Here is a 25,664-nt window from a genome sequence, read left to right on the forward strand (position 1 = left end):
AAATCAAATGAATGAATTAATAAAAAAAAAAATCTGCCTATGAAATACATCCCGAAATGAATAAATCTGGCATTATAACCTTTGGAATGACAAGTCTCCTAAAATAAATAAAAGTTGTCCTTATAAAACATTTTATTAAAAAAACCTAGCCTGTTTATTTGAAAGATGTTGCCTCATGTGTATATTTACACGCACTATATATTTCTTGCTACATTTATTTATGTCAGAATTAATTTCATAAGCATCATATCTTTCATACTCATTATTTAATATTGACAAAAATGACATCCCATACAAGAAATTAAGATGAAAATCCTCCAATAGCTCGTTCAGAACCCTTTTTGCTTATGTAAAAAGTGAAATATAAACACAAAAGTACAAGCAGAAATCCTGCACTCAAGATGTGTCAGAATTTGAGTACTCCTTTTTTGAGAATAACAGTATAACAAGAAAATAATTGACATATTTAGGACAGACACTATTTAAATGTCTTATTGACCGATCTTGATGATTAGTGGATAAGCCTAGTCTCTTGTTAAAAAAATTCAAAATTACAAACATAAAAAAACAACATATAAATGAGAAAAATACAATCTTTTGATGACAAAGACTTGAAATAAATTTGCACAGTTATCAGTAGCACGAAAAAGACATCATTTGTGTTTCTCATCTCATCATAATTAATAACATACACAGACATTAATAATGTAAATAAATCTTTATCAAAAAATGGTATAAATCACTTTGACAATGAATAATTGGGTTCAAAATATTTTGATTCATACAGATTATACATATTTAAAAAATACAGTTTATTTTCAGGCACAATGTTTTTGTTTGGACAATAAAACCTGTAAAATATTACAAAATGTTATAAAGACATTTGATGGATGTGCTTCAACTGATCTCTTTACAAAAACAAGCAGGACCATCTTCAGCGCTCCTCACCTCCGCCAGTCTGTGGTGCTGTTTTAGGAGACAGAAATTCCTATTACTATAGTACAAGCAGTCAGATTATGTGTATTAATCTTATTATGTGACGTTGCTGTTGTGAATTCACCTGTAGTCTGCAGCAACTTCCAGTCCACCTGCAGTGTTTGTCTGAGCCTCTCCAGCATCTCCACATCCTCTGGTACAGAAGTGTGAAGCTGCCCCAGACAGGGGGCAGCGTCCCCGAGGAGAGAGGAGGTTGTGGGGGCCACACAAGCCTTCTCACCCTCCTGAAAACACAAAATTACTGACCATTATAGCCACCTGTACTTCCACACTATAAAGAAACAGGGTACTATTTTCTGTACTTTTATTAAAACTGCCCCAGCCTTCATACCTGCATGAGCACCAGTGTGTGTCCCTGTGCCAGGCCCTGCAGCAGCCCTGTTAGTTGTTGCCACACACTGTCACTCAGTCCACTCTCTGGGGCCCGAACCAACAGAACCAGACTGGGGTCATACTCATACCCCAGAGGCAGAAGGAGGCCCAACACGGCCTGAATGAACCCTGAAACATCACTGCAGCCCTGTGGGAGGACAAACAAACGCACGTGGGATGTGTTCACATCTGTCTTTTTAACTAAACACACACACGCACTGCACATGAAACACACTTCAATATGTTAACGGGGGTCTGCAGAACTTCTGTGTTGTGCTGAAAGTGTCATTAGTTTACGTCAGCAAACTCCATTTCTAAACTAATATTAGCTACTGTTGTACCGCTTCGACAAGTGTAACACAACGTACCTTCTTGAGACACACAGGAACGTAATATTTTCTTTGCTGTTCCACCAACGCTTTGTTGCTGAACTGTACCAGGAGTGTTGTCCTACAGATGGAAAGATTTATGTCATCATGTTGTTTCCCATTTGTTGCAGACAAATGTGCTCATTCATTTTCCAAGTTTTACCAAAAAGGCTTATTCGGGGAGTATAATTTATGACTGATAATCACCCGTCTTCTTTGCTCGGACACGGGACCACCACGTCTCCAACACACACAACCAAAATCCTGCATTAGGCATTAGGAGAAGGTGACATCAAATCAGACTATACTCTGGACAGTAAAATAAGAATAATCATGTAAACTAGAGATGAGCAAATGACCTTTTCCAGTCAAACACACAGATATTTTATCTGAAGTCGGCTTCAAATAAAGTGTCAACCTCTAAATAGCCTAATACTTTAAATCTCTGGACGCTGTCATCACCAATTCTGAGGGAGATTTATTATAAATGTTGCAGTAAGGTGCCAAAATTGTGGTAAAAGTGAAAGTTTAGCGGTTCCACAAATAAGAAAAACAAACAATAAACTGACCAGAAACACAATACACGCTCACTAGCATCTTTATAAACCCACTAATTAACACGTATCTCGTTTATATACAGGGGTGTACTGGTTAGCAAAAAGCAGCACAGAGGAAGTCCTGACTCCCTGACAAGAAATAGTCCCACACATATATCACCCCTAAACCCACTGAGTTTCATTTTTACACTATGGGTTTTTAACACAATAAAAATCGAAAAAAGATTCAACGTTAATGAGCTTTTAGAAGTACGAACTCTCAGTAAGTAAACAAATGTCAAAGTGTTCCTTTAAGGATAGATGTTTCCATGTAAGGATTCTACACTACATCACTTTTTAAATCAATAATAACAAAACACACAGTCACTGTACGTATTGCTATACCGTTTGCAGAGAGCAGCTGCAGCCTGCTGGACAACACAGTCCATCGCCATGGAGACGTCACGGACCAGCGCTAAGCCATTGCAGATCTGAGAGGCAGTAATTAAGTGGAATGAAATAAGCTTGCAGCTCATGTAGGTTGAAGCAAAGCAAAACTGTATTTGCGACAGCCCTCGGCACAGCATTGGAAAAGACAAGACACAGATGATATCCTGAGCATACCTCATTCTTCTCCATTTGCTCCATGAGGGCAATAAGACTGGAGAGGGTTGTGAGAGCATCACTCTCATCTGCATCTTTGAGGAAACTCTCCCTTAAAGTAGAAAAAAACAAACACATTTTTTCTAGAATGTAGACAATTTAATCTTGAGTTAATTTAGCAAACTATGATAAACTCCTCCCATGTAATTTTAAAAAATAAAGTCAATTACAATGATTAATGTTAACTGAAATGAACCACTACCAGCCACAGCTCCATACCTGAGTTTGTTGACTATGACCGGGTCGGGATCCTCTGATGAACTGAAGCGTTTACATCCATCCGGACAAGACACACCATTAGGTAGGATTGCTGCAGTGCGGACTGGAGGGGCGACACGTTTTGAAGGCTCTGGCCACACCTTTTCTTCCACGCTTTTCTCCTCTATTTCCTTCTCTGACTTTTCTTCTTCTTCCGCTAATTTAATGCGCTTTGTGCTGATATCAGAGTTTGGTAGCTCAGCTGGAGAAAAGAGGATGACATATTTTGTGACGCAAATAATTATAAAGGTAATGGAAACTGCAATAATAAAAACAGAAGTAATCATGACGTACAGTTAGATAGTGAGTGATGAGTTAGATAGCTATCTTGTTGGTAAAAGGGCTAATTAAAAGGGCAATTGGAGTGATTCCTTGAGAAAAACAAAAAGTTAAAATGGTCAGATTCCAGGTTCTTAAATGTGAAAATGGGTTGTGGACAAAACAAGACATTTGAGGACCTCATATTGGACTTTTGAAAACCCAATTTCAGATATTTCATAGTCCAAAAAACTTAAATAAATAATCAACAGATTAATCCAATCCAATTCAATCCACTTTATTGTAATCAATGAGGATTATTGTTAGTTGCAGCCTAAGGGGAATTCCAAAAACTTTACACATCCAATTTACAGGTCCTGAGGAGCACTCCTTCATATGTGAAATAACTTGTATAAAGCTTTTTTTAGTTCCAGTGGGAGCCACTTGAAAATTTGATACATTGCCTCAACTGACGTCACTTGAGTCAGTGTCAGTTAGGGCTGAAAAGTACAAGTTTGAAAATGAAAAAAGATCTGAGGGTGTGGAGATTGAAAGAAATTAGTTTACTTGACCTGTGGAGCTCGCTCCTCATCTCTACTTAGCTGAATTAGCTGCTACTAGCATAACTCAACCAAATCTTAGGCCAAACTCTTAAGCGGTCAATTTGCATTATGGGAAATGTCGGCATTAGGTTTTGACAAGGAAGAACACATATAAAAATGAGATAACTTTGGTTTTGCTGCATAAGTTTTTATCCTTTTTACAAAAAGATGTCCATCTTGAGTCCAATCATGTTAAAGGAGTGCTATAGCGTATCAGTTCTATCTTAAGTACGTGCTTAAAAAGAGTGATGTGCATGTTCTACCTGCATGTTTGAGGCAGGACCAGTACAGCCTATGAGCTGATCGAACACAGTGAAGAGACTCGAGTGCGCTGAAAATAGAAAAATATAATTCACTTTCATTACAAAATCACAGACACACATCTGACTCATGAATCTGACTGACGATGAAACAGACCTTTGACAGGGACCATCGAGGTTTACAGGTAGAGGTGCAGGATCTCCGAGTAAAGTTTGAACTGTCTGACACACTGACTGGGGGAGAGAGGTCAAGTTGTATCCTCCCTGGAAAACATTCACACAATAAAACCTTTTACAGGACCCAACCCAAGGCTCGTCCAACATGATGGCAGCAATATGTGGAGCTCTCACAGATGGCTGGTACTATCAGAAGTATTGACAGATTAGACATTTGTGTTTTAATATAATTCTATGAATAGAACTTGCAGGTGTTGAATTTGAATAAGTTGTGAGATTGTGTCATATGTTTGTGTTGATGTTTAGTCTAAGCGGTCTGACCTCCAGCACAGCACACAGTTTCCCTCCTGCGAGGTTCATCAGGAGGTGAGTGAGGTGAGCAAAGATGTCTGGGCTGGCACACATTTCACCCTGAAAATACAGACAATCTAGTCCAACAAAACAACACAACCTTTAACCATGAACTCACATGTGCATATTTCAAACGAGGTTAGCAAAACTGGACATTATAAACTCTGTAAAGGGAGAAATGTAGATGGTTTATTTCAAGCGTTACTTTGGGGATTTATATTAAGTACCTCTGGGTCACCGATGGCTGAGTCAAAACCTGCGCACACCAGGACCAAGTCTGGGCAAAACTGGGACAAAGAATCACAGATGAATAATCTCCAAAACATTATTATGTGTTCCCATACTTGATGTTTTCCAAAATGGCTGACCTCATAAGCGACTGGCAGAAGGACGTGACAGAAGACAGAAAGATAGTCACTGTTCTTCATTCCCACCTGAAATATCATAATGGGACCTCAATAGTAAGCAAAAGCTTGCACACACACCAATCAACAATTGTTTTAGATGATTAGGGTAGACTGATTCACAATTATTTACGTCATGAATACAAAAAATAAAAGAACATTTTCTGGTTTCAGCTTCAAACTTAGTAAACTTGCTTACCTTGTTCCAGGGCACATTTACATTGAATCCCGCCCCTTTCCCTTTGCCGACGCTGTCGTAGTCTGACTCTTTAAGGTTGGGCCAGAATTTCTGATGTTCATAGCGGTGCCATGAGAAGTAAAGCACGCTGGGAAAATGACACGTGGTATTCAGAAATCAATATGCCGGAAGAAAACATGCATGTCAACAATCAGGATCGGCCCGTTAGGAAAAACTAACCTTGGATCATCTTCAAAAGAGTACTGCACGCCCTGACCGTGATGTACATCCCAGTCAACTATCAACACCCTGAAAATTAAAAAAAATATTTTAAATATCCAACAGCTTTCTTATAGTTGCAATAAAAAATACAACATTTAAAAGTCAAGTCACCTTTTCGCCCCATGTTTTTGCTTTGCGTATAGAGCTGCTATGGCCACATTATTGAACACACAGAATCCGTTGGCAGCACTGCGCATACTGTGGTGTCCTGGAGGTCTGACAACAATTTAATGAATGTATTAACCACTGTGTCTATACAAAACAAATGCGATGACTTACATCCTACAAAGGCTTAAATATTTAGTTTAAAATGATATAAAATAGTAAAACTGCCATTTTTTAAAATTAATCTTTAACTGTTAATTTTTATGTCAAATAAATTAGACTCAAAATAAACAAAAGCAAAACAAAAGATCCACAAGGCCTATCATTTGTGCTGGATTATTCATATGATACTGGTTCAGCATATCGTGACACCCCTGATGCATGTGTGGTTCAAGTTATTCATTGTTGGAGGTTTGACTCTCTCACCTGACCAGAGCCATGCCGTTCCTCACCTTCCCCGTCATAACGCTGTCTACTAGTTGCAGTGCGGCCCCTGCAGCCAGCTTTGCACAGTGATAGATGTTCTAGAACAGTAAATGAGAAGCGGAAATGGTTAACCAGGAGTGACGCTGACCTGTTTTTGTCCCCCTAACCACTACTGAATTTACACATTTAGGATACAGATAAACACTTTAGCTGGTATAAATATTAAGTGTAGGACTCACTGGGTGGAAGTAGACATCACCATATTGCAGAGTGAACTCCTTTAGGTCCTCCAGAGTCATGAAGGGAGTCTTCTTCACTGCCTCCAAGTAATCCTCACTGTTAAGAGCAGAACAATACAAGTAGCTGAGTGACTGTAGGTTTTTATTTCAGCCTGAAGAAAGTAAAAAGATTAACAGAGTGAGGTGGTTGACGTCAGGACTGACCTGTGAACTAACAAAATGTCTGCCTCTGTCGCCTCGCGGACAGGAATGGAGACACAGCGATCAGCCAGGCCGCTTTTGACGAGGGCTTCATGACTCACTGTCAGACGCTCTGGGACCTCGATTTTACATGCGGGGCTGGAAAAAAAAACTAATTCAAATAAGGTTTCATACAGTTGAATGATGTGTTTAAGTTTGATTTAAGATTTGTTTATCATGAACTAGTGAGTGCACTGCCTGGTTTCTTAATTCAGAACTGTGAATATGTGCTTGATCATTGAAAATATATTTTTTTTTTCTCAAAATGTAGGCTCTGGTAGTAAAAGACACCAAAGGTGAAAATTAAGTCAAGAATCAGTCGACTATTCCTTAAATCTGAAATACAAAAAACAGTATAGTAGTCTAACAGCCTTACTCAGCCTTTCATATGTACATATAGGAGTAGATTATAAAAGCAATACATTTATAATTAAAATGGGAAATTAAATGACAAAGTAAAAATTTTACTAAAACAAAGTTTTATAAATACAGGGGCAATTTAAAATGCAATACAAAAGTCAAATTAGTACTCCAAGCAAATATGGGCAGCATATCATTAGGATAACCGAGGCTGTAATTAAATCATTTAGGCTAATGCCTAATTTTTTTTTTTTTTTTTACTTCATATTTCGTGCGTTTAACAGCATATTAATTTGTTTATTGGGCCATTTATACATCTCTTCATCAATTTTTTTTATTTTGACAGGTTCAGTCCTCAACAAAGCTAGTCAGCAAAAAGTAAACAGAAAGTATGGAAAAAGCTAAATAAGACCAAAAAATGTATGAGAAAGACATCGGTGAGAATATGAAAAAAACCTAAAGAGTGAGTGTGATAGGTGTAACGTGAGGAAATTAACTAATTAAGTGGCCATAATATAGCAACATAGATATTAGCCCCATGTTAGCATCATGGCTATCACTGTGTGCTCCTCACTAAGCTTTCCGGCTAGCAACAACAAGGCGCAATTTAACTTTCGACCACTAAAACGTAACAGAGCATACGATACGTGAACAAATTTAAAGGACATGAATCAACCAATCTGAAGGAAATATTCATTCATTTTAATCTAAAACTCTCAAATATTTAACCTTTAATACTCTCTGTGTTCCCTCAGATACAGACAGTAATGTAGTTAGCGGTTTCCTGAGGTTACAGTTCGATACAGCCGTGATGTGCCCACCATGCTAATCTGATGATCAAGCTTCATGTGCGGTTATTAAATGTACTTACTCAACCCAGAGCAGCTTGTAATTGGTCATCTCCTCATCATAAATCAGAGCTGTTCCCATCTTCATTATTTCTCAGTGCAGCCGGGTGCTAACAGTTTCTTCCTGTGGCAGACTGTTTCTAATGTTTCTGATACAACCTGCCCACGAACTAAGTTATAATCATAGTAAAATCGATAAGTGAGCTGCTGTGATCAAATTTATTTGATTTACGATGGTAAACATATGGAGTTCACCACCGTCTTTGCTCTGTGTACAGCAGGTTAACAGTGTGTGGGCATGGGTCAAGTCAAACCACTCTTCTGTGAGTTTAATGGAGGTTGTCAAACAGTCTAATGGTGCATTAGCGCCACCCTCTGGGCGGAGTCAGGTACTACCCTCTGCAGAAGAGACAGGTACTGTTCAGATACTACAAGTATGTGTTTAAAGCAAGTTCTGTCATTCATATTCTTCTTTAAAATAAGAAATGGCCACAAAATGACAAAAAAATAGGAGATGGAGAAGAAAGTGACTACAACTTTTTTTTTTTATTGTCGGAAGAAACATTAATTTATTTCAAGTATTTGTTTTATAGTTGAAATGACAAATAAACTTGTAGTTTCACTAAGAGGAACTGGATTTTTTCACCCTGTTAATTGAACATAAGAACATTTACAGATGCAACATATATTTTTTAACAAATAAAAGATAAATATGAGGTTTCATGATTCTTTTTTTAATAGAAAAACAACAACAACAACAGTGGCAAAAAAAGCAGTGCAATTCAAAATCAATAAACAACTGAGAGTATATAAGTAGTACAAAATATAGAAAGAGATCAGATGACATGAGAACATTTGGTCTGGCAAGACACTGTTATCTTTTAGGAAACAGTGGCATCTTTCCTGTGGGAAAAATGTGGATCAGAAGCAGGGAGATAAGTCTGTGAACTCATGAATATACATTTGATGAAGAGATGTTTATTTGAAAAAAAAAAAAAAGACATCTGACGCATTTTCTTCAAGACTGTCAGTAACTTTGGAATTCAGTTGTTGTTGTCATATTGGTGTTGATGATTCACTCAGAAGTCATCCCACCCTCTCCTCCTCTGTCCTGTCTGCTGTTTCCTCTTGTGTTCTCGAGGGAAAAGCCGAGCTCCTCTCCTCTTTCGCTTCCCCTCCTTCATTCTTCTTCCCCTCCTTCTCCTCTCCTCCTCTCCTGCAGCACATGAGAAGAGCTCCTCTGCATCTCTTCCTAAATGACGGGTCGCAGGCAGCGTACAGCAGAGGGTTGAGGCAGGAGTTGAGGTAAGCTAAACAGGTGACGTAAGGCTGAGCAGCCAGTAACAGCTGATCTAAAGAGCAGGAGTACGGGACAAAGCCAAACTCCAGCAGCATGGAAACAGTCTTATTAACATGCAGAGGCAGCCAGCACAGGAAGAAGGCCATCACTAATGTGACAATGACCCTGAGGAGTCTTCGCTGGCGCCTGCGGTCAGGACGAGGGCCCCGTCCAAAGTGTCTGCTGAGGAGCTGGGCCAATGAGCAGTAGCAGACCAGCAAGATGACAAGAGGGAGCAGGAAGCCAATTAGAGTTGATTTAAGGCTCAAGGCGGCCGCCCACCACATCTCTGCCCTCTCTCGATCTGTCTCCTCCAGCCCTGCTCCAATCAGCATGGAGTAATCCATCTGACAGGAGAGGAACACTGATGCAGCTTCAGTGGGATGAGCTGGCTCCAGCTCCCAGTCATCCTCTGGCTCCACCTCCACCTCCCTGACAGAGCGCAGCAGCAGACCAGGAAGTGCCAGCACCCCTGCCAGCACCCACACCCCTCCCAGGATCCACAAAGCCCTGCTGGGGCAGCTCTGAGGGGCGTGTTGGCTGGAGTGCCGGCGTCCTGTCAGAACCCAGTACCGCTCCACACTGAGCATGCTCAGGCTGAACACGCTGGCGTACATGTTGAGAGCAGTGAGGAAGCTGCTGATCTGGCAGAGGGGTTGCCCAAAAGGCCAGTGGTAGCCCATGGCTGTGTAGATGGCCCACAGAGGGAGAGTGACAAGGAAGCAGAGGTCAGCCAACGCCAAGCTGGCTATCAGAGAGTCCGTCAGTGAGCGTGAGGAACGGGGGATGGAGGGAGGATAAGAGGAGGAGTTGGAGGAGGAGCGAGATGAGGAATATCTGCAGTTTTCCTTCTTTTTCACAAATCTACCAGCGCTGTTAACGTTCTGCTGACTGGTTCTGAAAACTCCAACACAACAGAGCTTTCCAATCCGAGTCTGGTCTCCAGTCCTCGCTCGCCTCCCCTCCCCTCGGTCCAGGTAGGCCCACAGCACCAGGCCGTTACCGAGGCAACCGACCAGGAAGGCCAGCAGGTAGACGGAGGGGATGATGGAGAATGAGGGGGACCAGTCGCTGTAGTCGCAGTGGAAGAGGGGAGAGGGAGAAGGGGAGGGGGAGGTGAGGAAGTCTGCATCTGACATCTGTACTTCCATCCTTTTGGTTTCTATATAAAATCATTTGCAGTGAAAATCACCGGGGGGTTCCAATAGTTCATAAAGTTTGGTTGATAAAATGTCCAGAGCCAAACAGTCCAAGCAGTGTATTCCAGCAGTGGACTTATCTCCTGTTCACCTGCACGTCTTCTTCAATCCGTTGACTTGGACGGTCTGCAAATACAATGCAACATAATGAGTTTCTAGCAAAGTTATTTGGAAGTTGTTTATTTCTTATGAGAAGACTTTCCTGAACCCATAAACAACAACTCAATTGGTATGTTCATCAAAAATTCATTAATTCAAAATCACAAAATTTGGATATTCAGGGTTTTCACTGGGCAGGAAGGGTATGAAAAACTGTCATCTGAAATGTAACTGAAAACCAAAGCTCCAAGATAAACGTATGTGAGTGAAAAACACAATATTTACCACTGAAATCTGATGGAGTTGAAGAATAAAGTTACGTAAACTGGAAATATTCAAGTTAAGTACAGAACTTGAGTAGTAATGGGTACTCATCGGCTCAAGAACATTGTAAATATGCTACGAAAAAATGTCTTCATTGTATGTAAACTGCGTGTTTGTTGAGATTTTCAGCGTCTTTAACCAATTCTGAATATTTTCTCTTGTGCACAGGTATCTCTTGAAAAAGACACTTTGCTCTCAATCAGAAAATCCCAGTCAATACAAATCTTGAGCTGCATTTGCGCACATCCAAAATGGGTTATACAGTATCGGTTCTGGATAAAATATGCAGAAATACACTTGAAAGCACACTGCGAATACAAATTTCATGCAAATGTTGCATCCTATCGCTACCCTACATGAGGGCCTAGTCTGGAGAGGAATGATGATGAAGCTCACATCAGACACTTACCTCAGGCTGCTTCATCAGCTCGGACAAAATCCTTTGTGAGATGCTGATAATAGTGTGACGATCATTGTGGAGCAACGTCCTCTCATCTCACTTTCTCTCTCCAACTCTACATCTGAACTGTGCCAGCTGAAGACGTTGTGCCTTCCTTTAAAGTCTGAATGTATAGCAATGTCCTCTTTACACACACACCCAAAACCCTCCTTTCTCTTTCTCTCAAATCAGACCACCCCAGCAGAGAGTTACGAGACCTGCAAACCTCCCCCCCCCAAAATACAAACACACACACACCTCCCGAGAGACACAATGACACCACCCATCCTTCCCCCTGCAAACACACACAAACCCGAGACACACAAACAACTCCCCCCCCCGCCCCTCCAATCCTCTGGGCTGCTCATATTCTCTACACACAGACACAAATGCACATACAGTACACAAATGTGTGCAAACACAAACAAACTAGTTCTCACATGTTCAAACACACAGTGTATACAGTGGGCAAATGTAACAACCCACACAGAGGGCAACTAACAGACCTCACATTCATAGTCAGGGCAGCCTCCATGAATATACTGAAAAGGCCTTTAAACCATTATTCTGGCACAAAAAAAGGACAATAGTGGCAGTTTTCAGATGAAAGAAGAGCCTGAGCCACAGCTGTGTTATCTCTCCGTGCGAGGGCCGCCAATTCACAGCAAAGAAATCCATGAAATGAGTTTATCAACTGCGTTTGTGTTGCATAGTCATTCGGTTTTGATGAAGGAAGGATGGGACATTTATTTTAGGCAACAGCATCTTTTCATATAGTAGTTTTAAACCTACCTGAAGAGACGAGATTAACAAAATCTGCAACGTCCTTTAAATCGCCTCTTAAAAACCCATTTTATAGACTTGCTTTTATTTGAAGTCGCCCTTTTACTGGATTAATATCAGTCTTTGATGCCTTTTATACTTTTTAATGTTCTCAGTCCATTCATCTATTTCTAATCTGTCTAATGTGGTGTCTTCTTAAATCCTTTCATAGCTTTTATTTATTTTCTTAAAATTTGTATTGCTTTTATGTGATTTGGCCATTTTTATTGCCTTTTTTCCTTTTACTTGTATTTATCTATATTGGCAGTTTGTTATGACTTCTCCTTAGTTTGTCCTTCCTTGTGTTTGTCTTGACTGTTGAGAGTGTCCTTCTTTTGCTTTGTCTCGCAAAGCTCTGTGTAAACTCTGTTTTTAACAATACTATATAAATCAAGTTTTTATTTACTGTAATTACATGAAACATGCATTTTACTATACAATTATGACTCTAAAATAACAAGATCATTCATTTACCTGCTAAATAATACAAGAACCCCATCGCTCCATCCGGTTAGATCTTTGTTAAGGTGCTGGAAGCACATTTATGGAATTCAAAATAATGCAAACTTAGCCTTGATAAAAATAATTAATAAAAAAAAATCCCATGTTAAGTCATACCTATGTGATAAAAAGTGGAAATTATTGTGGAGATTTCTTCACTCTTTGATCTGTGCATGTTTGGAAATCTGTTCCTTCCAAAATGAAATTTGTATTTGTGTTAAAGTGACATCATTCTGGTGTCATCAGCTGTAGTTACATGGCGGCACAATGCAACTGCTATTGTCTCTTATGCAAATCCATATGAAATCTGATTTTAAACAAAAGAATGAGTGGTGATTTTTAAGTTTGCATGTATCCCTATCCAAAGAGCACCTCTAACAGACTGAATTTGAGTCCAGGAAGTGCTCCTATTTACTTGTTTTTATTTGAACTAAGAACTTAGACTACAGGTACTTGTAGAGCTAGTCTTCTTGTAGCTCTACAAGCTGGATGTAGTCTTCATCCCCTCGACTTCACCTTTACAGACGACAACAAAAGGTTTTTTTCAGTTTTGTTTCCATTATGTCTAAGCCTGAACACTGGATGGATGTATGCATGAATACTGTAGGTCAGAGGACGGTTACAGTGTTCAAACAGTGAGGATGTTCCGATGGTAAACAGGAAGTGTTTGTTTCCACAGGGGCAGAGGTCATGCTGCCATCAACCTGTTGTTATGGAAGCAGATGCTCTCAAAAACATTCCACAGTCCTTTCTCTCACGACAGCACACACACACACACACACACACACACATACACACACACACACACACACACACACACACACACACACAAAGCATGACTTACTGGAGGCTGGGCATCATAGAAACAACTGAACTGCTCGAAAGACGTTGCTACTCTGCAGTTGTTTGTTAAACCCTTTTCCAGACTCTTCAATTATTTTGTTTAAGCCACTTCTAAATGTCACAGTGTGCTTGCAAAAGAGTTTATGGCACAGGTGGGGAACTGTAACCTCTATGTTCATGTGGCTTCAGTGAAAGATCTAAATTATTAACTGTATTAAATGACTGTAATGGCCTTTATGTTGCCTTTTCAGAACTGTGTGGATGCAGAGGACCTTTAAGCTCTCTAAGAACATTGCTGTGTCTGTGACGGCTGCTGGTGCTGGTAAATGGCCCGTCAAATATGGCAATGCTTTGGCTACTCCCAAAGGGAAAAAGATAAGAATTTGCATAATGTGCCTGTGATGTATGAGGCACAGAAGAGAAAAAGTCCACTCAGTAGGACAACATTTGACAGAAGAGGGGACACTGCACGTTTACATGATGTTTCTCGATAGAACAGCTCAAACGCTCAGCTGTCTTCTCCTCATCGTGATAGCAGGAGCAGAGGTGCAGGAGACCCTCTCACCTGACTGCAAACAGTTCCTGTACATGGGCACACTGCCTCGAGGGCTCGAGGAGAAGCCTTTTAAGAAGATCTGCCAGTTCTACATGGGCTCCCCACGGTTTGTCACCCTGTATGACACCTTCAACCACATCCCTGTTTATTCTGCGTACACATTCAAGCGCTCGGATGGCTCCAAGAAGGTTGATGTTCCCTGGATGTATGAGCCACAGGTAGGGGCAAAATACTGGGTTCACTGTCTTTTTCTTTCAGGAGTTAAACAAGCTTAAGTTCCAGAGTTAGGGGAAGGGATCTTAGAAATATAAATTTGTAATCTGTCTTAATCTATTTCACTGGTGGAATTTACACAACTACTAAACTCAAGTAATAATTTGAGGCGAACTTGTGCTTTACTTGCGTTCATAAATGTACTCTACTACATCTCGGAGGGAAATACGCTCCATCAAGCCCGGTGACAGGTCAAATAGTATGATGAAAGTGAGGTTGATATGGAACCAATCTATATGCAGCTATACATTTTTACAACTATTGTACTGTTCAATCAGTATTTAATTCAGAATGATAGGTAGAGGAAAAAAAGCTTTTTTCTGTTTTCCTCCAGTTTAAGTAAAGGATCTGAATACCGCCACCACTTATTTATTCACTGCGAACATGGATTTCCTTTGTGTGTATCCCGACAGCTTTCCACAGCATCCGGCTCCAGAGAGATGGAGACGTTTCCTTCAGAATATGTCCATAAGAGTTTTGAGGATGCTCAGGCCGTGCTTGACGACTACTCTGACAGTGTCATCTTTGAACGCGGTCAGCTGAATCCGGACGAGCACCAGGCCGACCCCAATGACAAAGCATCCACCTACACTCTGACAAACGTGGTCCCTCAAGTCCGAGAGTTCAACATCGGCCCCTGGAAAAACCACGAGCACACCATCCGCAGGCGCCTCAACAACTACTGCCGTGGCACCGCCTATGTGATCACAGGGGTCACCAACTCAGGGCTCCAAATCCGCCGCCACAATATCAACCGCCTGGGCATCCCCACCTACCTCTGGTCAGCCTACTGCTGCATTGATTATGACCACAATGCACCATTCTCAGAGCGCTCAAAGTTTCCTGCCTTTGCAGCTAATGGGCTCAACGAAAGGGACAACAACAAGGTTCAAGAGATGACGGTGCCGCAGCTGGAGGACTTCCTGAAGAAGGTGACTTATGTTGGCAGCTCTTTCCAGCTCTTCTATGAAAACTGCGTGCCTGCTAATAGTGCTAATAGTGCCTTGCACCTGCCTTGAAATGAAGATTTATTATAGGTTGATATTCACATTGGCGTCAACATTTAAAGGTGCAATCTGTAGGAATATTTGTAAAAATGATCTCATATTATCAACAGAATTTGAAGAAATAATAGTTTTGGCATTAAAAAGTATACTGTACGTATTGTGTTGCAGAAATACCGAGGTTAGCATGCTAACTAGCTAGGTCCAACATTCTTGCGCTAGTGATGTAAACAGCAACACTCCGCTGCTCCGAGCTCCCAGTCGGGACCACTAGATGCACGGCTAACTGAGCTAACTATCTGACTGCAGCTACAGCTAGCAGCTACTCTCGCGATATGCTGCCCTGCCCGGTTTTGAGGATGAGATTGACATGTTGCCAATTCTTACATACTGCACCTTTAACAGCCGATTAGAAATGAATAATGTCACTAGAAATTCGATTGAAAGTACATTTTGCTGAGTAAATAAAACGTGTTGCTCACATCTCTGAATTTTTTTAACGATTTCTTTCTGGAGGCTTGTTGGCTGATTAAAATCTTTTTTCACATTCAAGGATAATAGGTAAACAAATAACAGTCTTGCAAGAGCAAAGTCACACCATTCCTACCCAGATTTTTTATAAAAATTAGTCTGATCTAAAACGATTTTATCCAACTACCTTGTGGTTTCCCAGTACAACTAAATAATCTGCCATTTAGAAGCTTTTGCGAGTTCTATTCACTGACGAAGATCTGGAAATGTGTCTGACAGCTCTGACAAGCTACAAAGTGAATCTTTGAGCTTTTGTTACTTATAATGTCCCCGAATGTGAAGACTGATCTTCCATGTTAAGAGTTTGCACCTAAGGTATGCAAGTACATTCTTAATTATCCATATATTATTCTCAAATGATGTATGTTATCATTTATTAACCTTCATTGTGCTTGACTTACCATGAAAACCCAACGTATACATGGTTGTACTCCTCATTCACTTTATCTCACGTTAACTCATCGTTTTAATGACTGGGAGTTACAGGTGCCTCTGCAGTTCTTCTGTTCAGCACACTCAGATTACATCAACAGTTTTACATGTTTTACACAAGGCCTCTAAACTCTAGCACTACTATGTAATTCTCTTATGAAAGGACACATAGACAAGTCCAGTACAAACCAGGCCAATGTCCAGAGTTTTTGATCCTATAAGTTACAAATACATTGACATAAAATGTTTTACTTGTCGGTGAATGATAGGAATTTATGCTTCCCTGCTTAAATACAAAACAGTAATACCTTTTGAATATTTAGGGTACTACAGCAGATATTACGTTTAAATAAAATAAAGTGTCTTTCTCCATGGATTTAAAAAAAAAAATGTTTATAACTTTGTACATTATTATTATTATTTTTATTATATATCAGGATCTCAAGATCCTTTCAGTATCTCTTTGGTTTTTGCTTTGGCACAGCAGCTTAGTATCAAAGCATAAAAACTCTGAAAAAATCCCAAATTATGAGGGCAGACGTAACCCCAGGGTGAATGAAATGATTAGTAACCACATTTAGTTTGAGAGGCAAGCTGCGTCCTGCCAGCTGGCATATGCCACAGTGCCAGATGGTCAGCTCAACAGGACCTGTTTTGACCAGCAGCAGGCTGATAAGAGCCCCACACACATTTCAGGTCCTTAATTAGAAGGGCACTTAACTATGATGGCCAGTAGAGGGAGACAGAGTGTATGCAATTCCAGGGACATTACTAATGATCTTGTTTTTCAAAGCAACATCAAAGGCGTATAAAGGTTTTAGCAGTACATCGAAAAGCATATAAAACCTGCATTATTCAAAGAAAACAGGAGCACACACCATTAACTCAACATTTTTAATTTCTCTTCTCAAGAGTTTTGTTCAATTAGCACATTCAGCTCAAAGTTTTAAAAAACAAAAAAAGAAAATGTCTGTACAAAGTGGGCATGCATGCTACACCCTGAAAGAACAAGGTTTAGTTAAATCAGTCAAAATAACTGTGATCATTGCAGCACAGAACCACTTTAGAGCAAGTAAAAACAATGTTTAAAAAAAAAAAGGTTGAATAATCATACATCGTTGCTCTTTGTACTTCAAAGAAATAGCCTCTTGGTTCACACAGAACCGCTCATTCACACAGACAGCAATACATGTAAAAACACTCACAACAGTAAGTAGCCAGAGTAGACAGGTGCTTTGCAGCCTGCAGCAGCAGTCGGGTCTATGCCAGTGTGTGTCTCCTCTCAGTTGAACCAGGTGGTGTTGAGTTGGGTCTGTTTCTTGATACTAGTGTCCAACTTGAGGACCTCTCTGATCGCCATGGTAGCGTAGGTTGAGGGAGGCAGGGAGAACTCCATCCGCAGAGCCCGATGCTTCCCCTCTGTTAGAGGAAGAAGATAAATATCTGAATGCTGTCAAACAACCCCGTCACCTCATGCTTGATACAAGTTGTTGCTACTGCATTCATGCATCTCAACTTCATAAATCTTTTTAAACCCCCAACTCAACTTCAGTTTATTTCAAGTGGACTTTACCAAGAGAGTCTACATACAGTTTATTCAAACACAATATTACATGTAAAAATACACACACATTGAAATCATACTAGACTAGACTGAATCATACAGTACATCCGTAACAGGATTGTCAATGAGGAGAACAGTCAGTCACTTGGGTTCCCAGCTGGTGAAACAAGGACAGATTGTAATGGATAGAAAAAAGATGTGTTTTCAGTCACGATTTTAAAATGTCAACAGAACTTGCCTCCCGTATGTGTTGTGGTAGGTTATTCCACATATGTGGAGCTCTGTGGGCAAAGGCTCGACTATCAAAATAGTGTTTGTTAAACTGGGGAACGGCTAAGTAATTTGCAGTAAGAGAGTGTAAAGAATATGATGGAATATAAGAAGAAAAAGGATGGAAATATATGAGGGAGCAAGTCCATTTAAGACTTTATAGGTTAGGAGGACGTGTTATATGTTCATACTTCTTAGATCATGTGATTACTTTGGCCCTAACTGGCTATAAGATCAAGCTACATTCACCAAGGTGGGAAGACGAACAGACAACAGACGCAAAATCCTACTTCTGGCAGAAAATCTGTCCACAGGCATGCAGACTGAAAAGGTAAAAACAGTATGACAACATAAGTCCCCTTTCCTAGTTCCTACCTCCTTACTTGTGGCAAAATTGCTTGGACCAAGCCTACTGACAAACTCAACCACCATTTTTATCTCAACAATATCCTAAAAAAAATATGTCCACAGAAATATAAACACCTGATACATACTGGAAAATGCTTCAGCTACAAAAGGTGCCTCCAAGACCACGGTTTGCCGACACACGCACACACACACACACACACACACACACACACACACAAAGTGAAAACATTGCCAGCTGACGCTCTCACAGCTGAATCATAAAAGAAGCTTACCTTTGCTGAAGACAGGAGCAGGTTTGTTCTCCAGTTTCTCAAAATCACTGTGCACCAGGGAGATCCGAGGGTCATCGTACTTGATCACCTCCCTGCATAAAACACACCAGATGAGAGGCAGTTACAGAAATGTCAGTTTCACAGAATCAAATAAAGCATTAATATCACTGCAGTGCACAATGCCAGCCTCTGTATTATAATATAACACCATGAGGGGCTTTGCACTACAGAGCCACAACATGTTACTAAATAATAAATGAGTATTTCATTGTTTGCTAACCAGCTGACATCACTGGGTCTGATGATAATGCGTCTGTAGGCTCCAGCCAGAGAATAGTCCTTCACTTTGTGTCTCATGTTGTCGATGTCTAGCTTGTCTGCAGAGAGCAGCTCTCTGTAGCCTTTCCCCACTGACAGGAAGACACAAGCATTAAGTGATTACACGCTCAGAACAACACTTTCATTTCTTTTTCTGTCATATGCTTACTTTCCATTCAAGCTGATGAAGTGGTGTGTGTTTTAAGATCAATGGGTGTTATTTTCACATTCATTTGTGTTAAAACAAGCCAATGTTATTTTTTACAGCTATATTTTTATGTAACATGCAAACAAATGAACTCTAAATAACCAAGGTACGTCTTACCGTGATGAGAGGGGTAGATGACATCAAACCCAGGAAGTGGCATCACAATGTCATGGATGGAGTGACTCTCGGCCTCCTCTGCAGACAGCAAGTGTGCTGTAGCTTCATGAACACAGAGAACATCAGTATGTTAGATTTAGTATGTTTGAATGATATAAATCAAAGGTCTAAATGTGGTTTTTTTCTTCTCTAGGTTAGGCAGTAGTTTGATTTGGGAAATACATTTATCTGCCTTCTTGCCGAGTATTTGATTTAAACAAGACGTCACCCGAAAATCAAGCTACAACCAGCAGATATCTAGCTTAGCTTGGCATTAAGACTGTAAAACAGGGAGCAACAGCTTGTCCGACCCTGTCCAAAGTTAACAAAATCCACCAGCTGTTCAAAAGAACAACATTTTAAGAAAGAATATGCATATTTCCTCAAATTTCATACCATTTTCTTCATATTTAATACAGAAAAAAAATTAAATACTAACTTCCTTTGAGCACAATGTCCCCCTCCACAGCCTTCAGGCCAAAGGCCTCGATTCTGCGGCTCACCATGGTGTTCCACACCACGCTCTGGTAGCTGTGGATGTACATCAGACGGTTGTTGCGAGGGATCTGAAAAAGAAAAAAAACACTCATCAGAAAGAGCCCAAATCTGCCTCTAGACTGCTCTTTTTTCCCCGAAGTCGCATATGGCTTTAAATTCTTTCAGTTCCATGTCCCACAATTGTCACAACTGTCCTATATTCTTGCCCACATTTTCAACCAATGACTAGCACTTTAAGTAAAAGAACCAACCAGTCCAAAGGCAGTGACGATGTTCTTCTTGCCATACATGGACAGGCCTCGCAGCAGCTGCCCCTCCACACAGCGCTTGTTGGGCAGCTTTTTCAGGGATGCCTCCGGGTCCTGCGTCTTTGCCCACTCCTCTCTGCAGCGGACCAGGAATTCTTTCTCCGCTGAGGAAAGCAGTCAAGCATGTTTTAAAGACTTTTTAGACCACTTTACTGGCAGAGGAAGAGTCTAACAGTTTTTTTTTTTTCCCTTACCTCCGGGACGAGGCTTCAGAATTAAATCCACCACCTCATTCCAGTCATTCTTCAAGATAGCCCTGCCCCAAACAACAGGAGGAAACAACACCTGAGTTTGCCGTTCTGCCAACTTATGATTTATTCCATTATGTTACAATTCATGTCAGTTTCGCCATGTCACGACCTTACCTGCCAACTTGGTATGTAGGCACAGCTGTGGTGCCAAAGCGCTGCATGCCATAGTAGTTGATGAAGCCTGTCTGTCTGAGAGACGTCAAGGCCTTATGGACCTGCTCATCTGTCCCTGAGATGTTCCTGATATACAAATATATCAACAAATAAAACAATAATGAGGTGCACAGTCATTTAGCAGTACAGTAAGCAGTGCTGACAAGATCTGACACAGAAATCAGATATTAGCCATCATGACCAAATTCCTGGCCAATGAGGATGCCCTCTGCATTAGTACAAGACTTAAGGCATACAATGCAGGCATCCAAAATCCACAACAAAGCACAGGAATTGGAAATAATGTACTGTATAATAACAAGAATTAAGTAAAAGACCAACATAAAGAACACCTGCTGACCTGATGACCACAGTGAAGTGGTTTCCCTGCAGCTCCCCGAGCTTCAGAGGATGGTTTTTGTAGCAGAAGTTTCCCACCTTGAGATTCATGAGGCACTTGTTGAGGTGAGCCAGCCTCTCTGCTGTGATCCTGAGAAGACAGGGAAAAAGTGAATTACTGATCCTGTGAAACAAGCTGATCTACCAGAGACCTTTTGCTTTGTGACAGCAAAAAACACCTCCAGCACTGACAACATACAACATGTACACAACCTCCTATTTACATCATCGACTGACAATTTGAAAATGAATGTACACTGATGAATGTAGTGATTTGCCTAAAGCAACATATACTCACTTGAGCACTGCAATCTCCTGCACAGTGATGGCTCTCTTGTCTTTGGTTCCCATGTAGGAAAACATGTTGGGTCTAAGCCTAAAAAGACAAACATTATGGTACATATGACAATCCTGAACTGCAGTTATTATTTGTTCGATCACTTTTTACAAAGTAAGTGTACAACATTCAGACCTGAGGAACTTTGAAAGCACATTGATGGCGTCCATGGTGTCCTTGTTCTCTTTGTACAGAACAAAGTGGCAAAAACTGCCACGGTTTTTCGGCCAGAAGTGTTTCCTTGGAGCTTTTATGAACACAGAAGAAAGAGTTGCACTGAAATCTAGATTCAGAATTGGCGAACTGAACAATTCACATATGCAAAAATACAAATCACTCACAGATTCTGGCTATACCATAAGACATTTTACATTCTACAAAGTTGCCTGTGAAGAAAACAAAGGGTTTTTTTTTTCCATTTATCACAACTAAGAATACAATTGTGTTTAATGTACAATTACAAAACCAAAAGGCATTTCAATGCAATCTAGTAACCGACACATAAGACCATGTAGGTTTTAACCACTTCCTCTGTGCTGTGTGGAGAATAGGTTCTTACCTGCAGTTGTTTTGACCTCTTTCCACCAGAGAAGAGCAAAAGGAGGATAGAATAATGTTACTAAGAAAGAGATGTTTAAGGACTGTGGGACGAGATGTCAAGGATGAGATCTCATGCATGGGCCTGTGAGTGGAGTGTGGTAACTAAATGGATTATGCAACAAGGGTGCAGGGTTTTTTTCAAGGCACCATGATGGTGAATATCTGCTTTCCTTATTGTCTTTTCAATCAACACATTCCACCAAATAATAAGGTAAGTTCATAACCAAAAAGCTGCTTGTTTAAAAACCATTATGAGTAAAGACCTGAGCAGAATCATGCAGGTGTCTCAGCCATGCACATGCACAAATGCATACATCGCATTGTTCTGCTCTGTGATTCAGCTGTGATCACATGCATTGCAGTAGATAAACTGAAGGATGTAATAAAAGGACATGCAATATATCCTTCCTCTGATCATTTAACTATTTTACTGGTCATGAATTCTCTCCAGACAGAATAAGGCTGACATCTGTGTTCTTGTCACATACCTGCGAGAGCCTTCTTCCCAGCAGTGTGGTAGGCCACTATTAACTTGCGCCCATCCTTCTCTTCCGTCTTTGTCTCCAGACCAGGAAACTGAGTCTTGATGGCTTTGTGGACCAGCGTTCGCTTCTCTTTTGTATCGTCAATCACCTGCAGATGTTCAGAAAGGGGCAAGAACATTGTGTTAAATAGTCATAAGTCATGTCTTAAAAAGGGATCCAGACAGTGTAAACTCACCTCAATAGAGACGTTGCCCTCTTTATTTCTGAAGAGCTGCAGCTCCCCGAGCTGCTTCTTCTGCTCTTCGGTCAGCACTTCTGTTTCTTCTGGCAGCTGTGGAGCCTCTGCAACTTCCTAACATAGAAGTAACACAAAACAGAAACATCAGAAAGCATTACCTAACTGTCCGAGAGGTGTAAAAACCCAGGCTGTGATGACATCAGGTGATAACATTATGTCAAAGGAAGTGTGACTTAATGTGGTGATTGCTTTCAACATAGGTTTCTCTCTTGTAATATGCGCAATATTGTTTCTGACAGCATGTTTTCTCCCTATTTGACAAATTGACTAGTCTAGGTTTAGCTTCCTTTTAAATATCAGGGACTGATAACCCTTTTACAAGTTAAAATTACAATTACAACTTGTGGATCTAGCCGAATTAGTAAAAATGTCAATACAAAAGAGAAGTAAAGTGGTAGATGAAATGTGGTCCAATATCCTACCTCTGCGGCCTCTGCAGGGATAGACAGGTCATCTAAATGCACTATCTTGCCTTGTTTGTTGATTTCATGCACCACAAAATCAGAATATCTGAGAACAAAACAAAATGAATAATTTGTTAAATAATCCAAACTTTGAGACAAACTATGAAAACTATCTACTGAATGTGAGTACAAACCTTTCCTTCAAGATCCCTGAGAAGCCCTCATGGTCACTGACATACTTCAAGATGCCCACATCCAACTCTGTGAGGCCATGCTTCATCATATCGGCAAAGGTCTCCCCATTCTCTTCCTCCCCATCATCTGCTTCACCCTCTGGCTCTTCCTCGTCTTGGTGGTTGTTCTCAACCCTGGGTTTCTTTGATGGTGTGTCTTTCTCTTCATCCTCTGGACAGCCTCTCTTTTCTCCGACCTGGACGAGGACAGGCTCTGACTCAGCCATCAGAGCCAAGCTGTGAAAACAGGGACACCAAAATCATGCTTAATTTAAACAGTACAGTCAAAGGCATTGTATGACATTTGATGTACTTGTCATGGGGACGAGTACTGTGGCTCTGGAGAGCAGTAGTAAACCAGTTCTCTGCTCTAGACCAGCAAAACGTTTATGCCACTTTGGAACCAGTCTTCCTTTAGTAGTGGTTCCAGAGTGGGCACTGGCTCCGAACCAGCACCTGAACCGCCTTGGTGATGAGTGGGATGAGTGAAGCTTTAAAACACTGGATCACCCATGTAAAGTTAACATTACCCCAAGAAATGTAATTTTGGTCTGATGCACCTGTGACATTTCAATCTTTTTTATTTATACCACTAGCAACATATTTCAACTGCTGCATTTGAATCTATGCAGCAACCTTACACTTCTGCACTGAAGTCAATCAAAACAAAGCTGCACTTCAGAGTAATGACTACAAACTGAACTAACATTAATGGCCTACAAAACGATGCTACTGACTTACTGTCTGTAGAGATGAGTTAGCAGGAAACAGCGATGGACCTTGGACACTCGTCTAGTCTTCCAGCTGTCAAACACTTGCAGAGACTTCTTAACGGACCCGAGCTGGACGCAGGCACTAAAAACACACAATGAGCATATTGCTGATCACTCAGAAGTTAGCAAAGCCGCTAGCGCATCCGGCGTCTATTAACCCGGCGAGCTAACACCGCTGGCTAAAGCTAACGATGCTAGCAGCAAAGCTTAGCTGTAATGTCGGTGTAAATAAAGCGGACAACGATCATCAAAGCCCTGCTGTATCTTACCCACGTCTGCTGATATTCACAAGAGTACGGACTGCACTGAAAGCCAGCTTTCCTCACACGTGTGTGTGTGTGTGTGTGTGTGTGTGGTTCCGGAAACAGATCCTGTCCTGACACCGCCCACAGCAAACGATTGGTTAAGCTGAGCTGTCAATCATAGAAGAGCTCGACTCAGAGAAAAGATACATTAACAGATTAAAATAAGAAAATGTCAAACGTTTAAACTAGCATGGGACATTTTACAGGTTCGGGGTGTATTGTATTATCATTTTCATTTATGTTATTTATTCATTCATTTATTTTACAAAACGTAGTATTAACGTCATGTGCCAAACTTAAATATCCCAAATCCATTTAAGCTAATGTAAGTAACTGTTCTGAAAGGTAATATCATTAAAATTCAGAAAATATATACATATTTTAATGCTTATTCTTTGTTGTTCACATTTGTATGAGATTAGAGTTAAATCTAGATAATAAATGTGTCTTTGTCATGATCTCCCTGGTGCTTTTATTTTCAGTTGCTGCATTAGCACTAGCCTTTGTATAATTTTGTTGTAGACAATGTGTGACTAAAAAGGAAAAAAGCAAAATGGGTATATTCCTCAGACATGTGAAATGTAAAAATCCTGCCACCAATGAACTTTATCATTTTAAAGTAAGAAATCTATAGGTCTACTGAGGAACTAAACAAAAACGGCAAAATAATCTTATATCTAATATTATACTATAGAAGTACTACTGTTGCATATGATAAAGTAGTAGTACAAGTTTATTTAAACACGTCACCAAAGAAAAAATTCAAGAAAATTCAAGAAAAATACATAAGCAACGATAAACTATTCCAAGTAATACCCATAGCCTATTTTGTAGAATACATAGTTAAGATAATTGATACTGTCCGACTTTCTAATATAAGAAAATAGCCATCACCACTGGCGCCGTGGCTTAGATGGTTAAAGCGCCTGTCTAGTAAACAGGAGATCCTGGGTTCGAATCCCAGCGGTGCCTTTTCCACTATGCGTGCTTCTTTCGACCTCCATACTAATGTTAAATGAACTACGTGTTCCCTGCACGTGACCAGTAAAGGGTGAATGCATGTACAACTCTGCAGTAAACTACCAAAATATTATAGTGTGCTTGTCCATCCATCCAAGGTTACTCCTGCAAATTATAAAATATACATCAGCTGTATAGCAGGCACCTTTAGCTATTTT

General features: G+C 40.4%; 4 protein-coding genes and 1 non-coding gene across 8 annotated transcripts; 2 read left to right on the forward strand and 3 right to left on the reverse strand.

The window, feature by feature from the left end:
- Positions 1 to 247: 247 nt before the first annotated feature.
- On the reverse strand, positions 248 to 8,231 carry hdac10 (histone deacetylase 10). Of its 2 annotated transcripts, none has more exons than XM_030427191.1 (20): positions 7,947 to 8,231; positions 6,680 to 6,814; positions 6,476 to 6,572; positions 6,237 to 6,334; positions 5,817 to 5,921; positions 5,664 to 5,732; positions 5,445 to 5,571; positions 5,210 to 5,275; positions 5,069 to 5,128; positions 4,812 to 4,901; positions 4,471 to 4,577; positions 4,317 to 4,384; positions 3,155 to 3,395; positions 2,897 to 2,987; positions 2,678 to 2,763; positions 1,944 to 2,000; positions 1,737 to 1,818; positions 1,328 to 1,516; positions 1,061 to 1,220; positions 248 to 966 (listed from the first exon to the last, which is right to left on the reverse strand). In XM_030427191.1, the coding sequence occupies exons 1-20, from the start codon at positions 8,009 to 8,011 to the stop codon at positions 935 to 937; spliced, it is 2,025 nt and encodes a 674-aa protein (XP_030283051.1). In that variant the 5' UTR covers positions 8,012 to 8,231; the 3' UTR covers positions 248 to 934. The 2 variants fall into 2 exon arrangements, with proteins under 2 accessions (XP_030283051.1, XP_030283052.1); XM_030427192.1 differs by having other exon boundaries at positions 6,680 to 6,827.
- Positions 8,232 to 8,454: 223 nt separating this feature from the next.
- aplnr2 (apelin receptor 2) lies at positions 8,455 to 11,550 on the reverse strand. The gene is made up of 2 exons (XM_030426524.1): positions 11,294 to 11,550; positions 8,455 to 10,587 (listed from the first exon to the last, which is right to left on the reverse strand). Exon 2 carries the CDS (start codon positions 10,411 to 10,413, stop codon positions 9,010 to 9,012), a length of 1,404 nt encoding a protein of 467 aa, XP_030282384.1. The 5' UTR covers positions 10,414 to 10,587; positions 11,294 to 11,550; the 3' UTR covers positions 8,455 to 9,009.
- A 2,226-nt stretch (positions 11,551 to 13,776) lies between these two features.
- LOC115587013 (endonuclease domain-containing 1 protein-like) lies at positions 13,777 to 15,805 on the forward strand. The gene is made up of 2 exons (XM_030426558.1): positions 13,777 to 14,263; positions 14,732 to 15,805. The coding sequence occupies exons 1-2, from the start codon at positions 13,895 to 13,897 to the stop codon at positions 15,335 to 15,337; spliced, it is 975 nt and encodes a 324-aa protein (XP_030282418.1). The 5' UTR covers positions 13,777 to 13,894; the 3' UTR covers positions 15,338 to 15,805.
- Positions 15,806 to 17,165: 1,360 nt separating this feature from the next.
- pus7 (pseudouridine synthase 7) lies at positions 17,166 to 24,589 on the reverse strand. Of its 3 annotated transcripts, XM_030427149.1 has the most exons (18): positions 24,451 to 24,589; positions 24,150 to 24,263; positions 23,370 to 23,645; positions 23,194 to 23,281; positions 22,709 to 22,825; positions 22,477 to 22,621; positions 21,948 to 21,965; positions 21,524 to 21,635; positions 21,350 to 21,427; positions 21,014 to 21,142; positions 20,614 to 20,739; positions 20,443 to 20,504; positions 20,192 to 20,352; positions 19,882 to 20,008; positions 19,404 to 19,505; positions 19,041 to 19,170; positions 18,761 to 18,852; positions 17,166 to 17,704 (listed from the first exon to the last, which is right to left on the reverse strand). In XM_030427149.1, exons 3-18 carry the CDS (start codon positions 23,633 to 23,635, stop codon positions 17,568 to 17,570), a joined length of 1,890 nt encoding a protein of 629 aa, XP_030283009.1. In that variant the 5' UTR covers positions 23,636 to 23,645; positions 24,150 to 24,263; positions 24,451 to 24,589; the 3' UTR covers positions 17,166 to 17,567. The 3 variants fall into 3 exon arrangements, with proteins under 3 accessions (XP_030283009.1, XP_030283011.1, XP_030283010.1); XM_030427151.1 differs by lacking the exon at positions 21,948 to 21,965; XM_030427150.1 differs by lacking the exon at positions 24,150 to 24,263 and having other exon boundaries at positions 24,451 to 24,541.
- A 795-nt stretch (positions 24,590 to 25,384) lies between these two features.
- Positions 25,385 to 25,458, forward strand: trnat-agu (transfer RNA threonine (anticodon AGU)). The gene has a single exon. It is a non-coding gene; the product is annotated as a tRNA-Thr (tRNA).
- The last annotated feature ends 206 nt before the right edge of the window (positions 25,459 to 25,664 follow it).

Source organism: Sparus aurata, chromosome 8 (assembly GCF_900880675.1).
Source record: "Sparus aurata chromosome 8, fSpaAur1.1, whole genome shotgun sequence".
Lineage (NCBI taxonomy): Eukaryota > Metazoa > Chordata > Actinopteri > Spariformes > Sparidae > Sparus > Sparus aurata.

Coding starts and splice junctions, on each gene's coding strand:
- hdac10 (XM_030427191.1), bottom strand. CDS start 8,011: ATGAAGATGGGAACAGCTCTGATTTATGATGAGGAGATGACCAATTAC. Junction 4,578..4,811: donor AACTGTGTGCTGTGCTGGAG/GTCAGACCGCTT, acceptor AATGTTTTCCAG/GGAGGATACAACTTGACCTC. Junction 2,001..2,677: donor GCAGCTGCTCTCTGCAAACG/GTATAGCAATAC, acceptor TGCCTAATGCAG/GATTTTGGTTGTGTGTGTTG.
- aplnr2 (XM_030426524.1), bottom strand. CDS start 10,413: ATGGAAGTACAGATGTCAGATGCAGACTTCCTCACCTCCCCCTCCCCT.
- LOC115587013 (XM_030426558.1), top strand. CDS start 13,895: ATGAGGCACAGAAGAGAAAAAGTCCACTCAGTAGGACAACATTTGACA. Junction 14,264..14,731: donor CCTGGATGTATGAGCCACAG/GTAGGGGCAAAA, acceptor GTATCCCGACAG/CTTTCCACAGCATCCGGCTC.
- pus7 (XM_030427149.1), bottom strand. CDS start 23,635: ATGGCTGAGTCAGAGCCTGTCCTCGTCCAGGTCGGAGAAAAGAGAGGC. Junction 21,428..21,523: donor GTGCTTTCAAAGTTCCTCAG/GTCTGAATGTTG, acceptor TTGTCTTTTTAG/GCTTAGACCCAACATGTTTT. Junction 19,506..19,881: donor GGACATTGTGCTCAAAGGAA/GTTAGTATTTAA, acceptor GTGTTCATGAAG/CTACAGCACACTTGCTGTCT.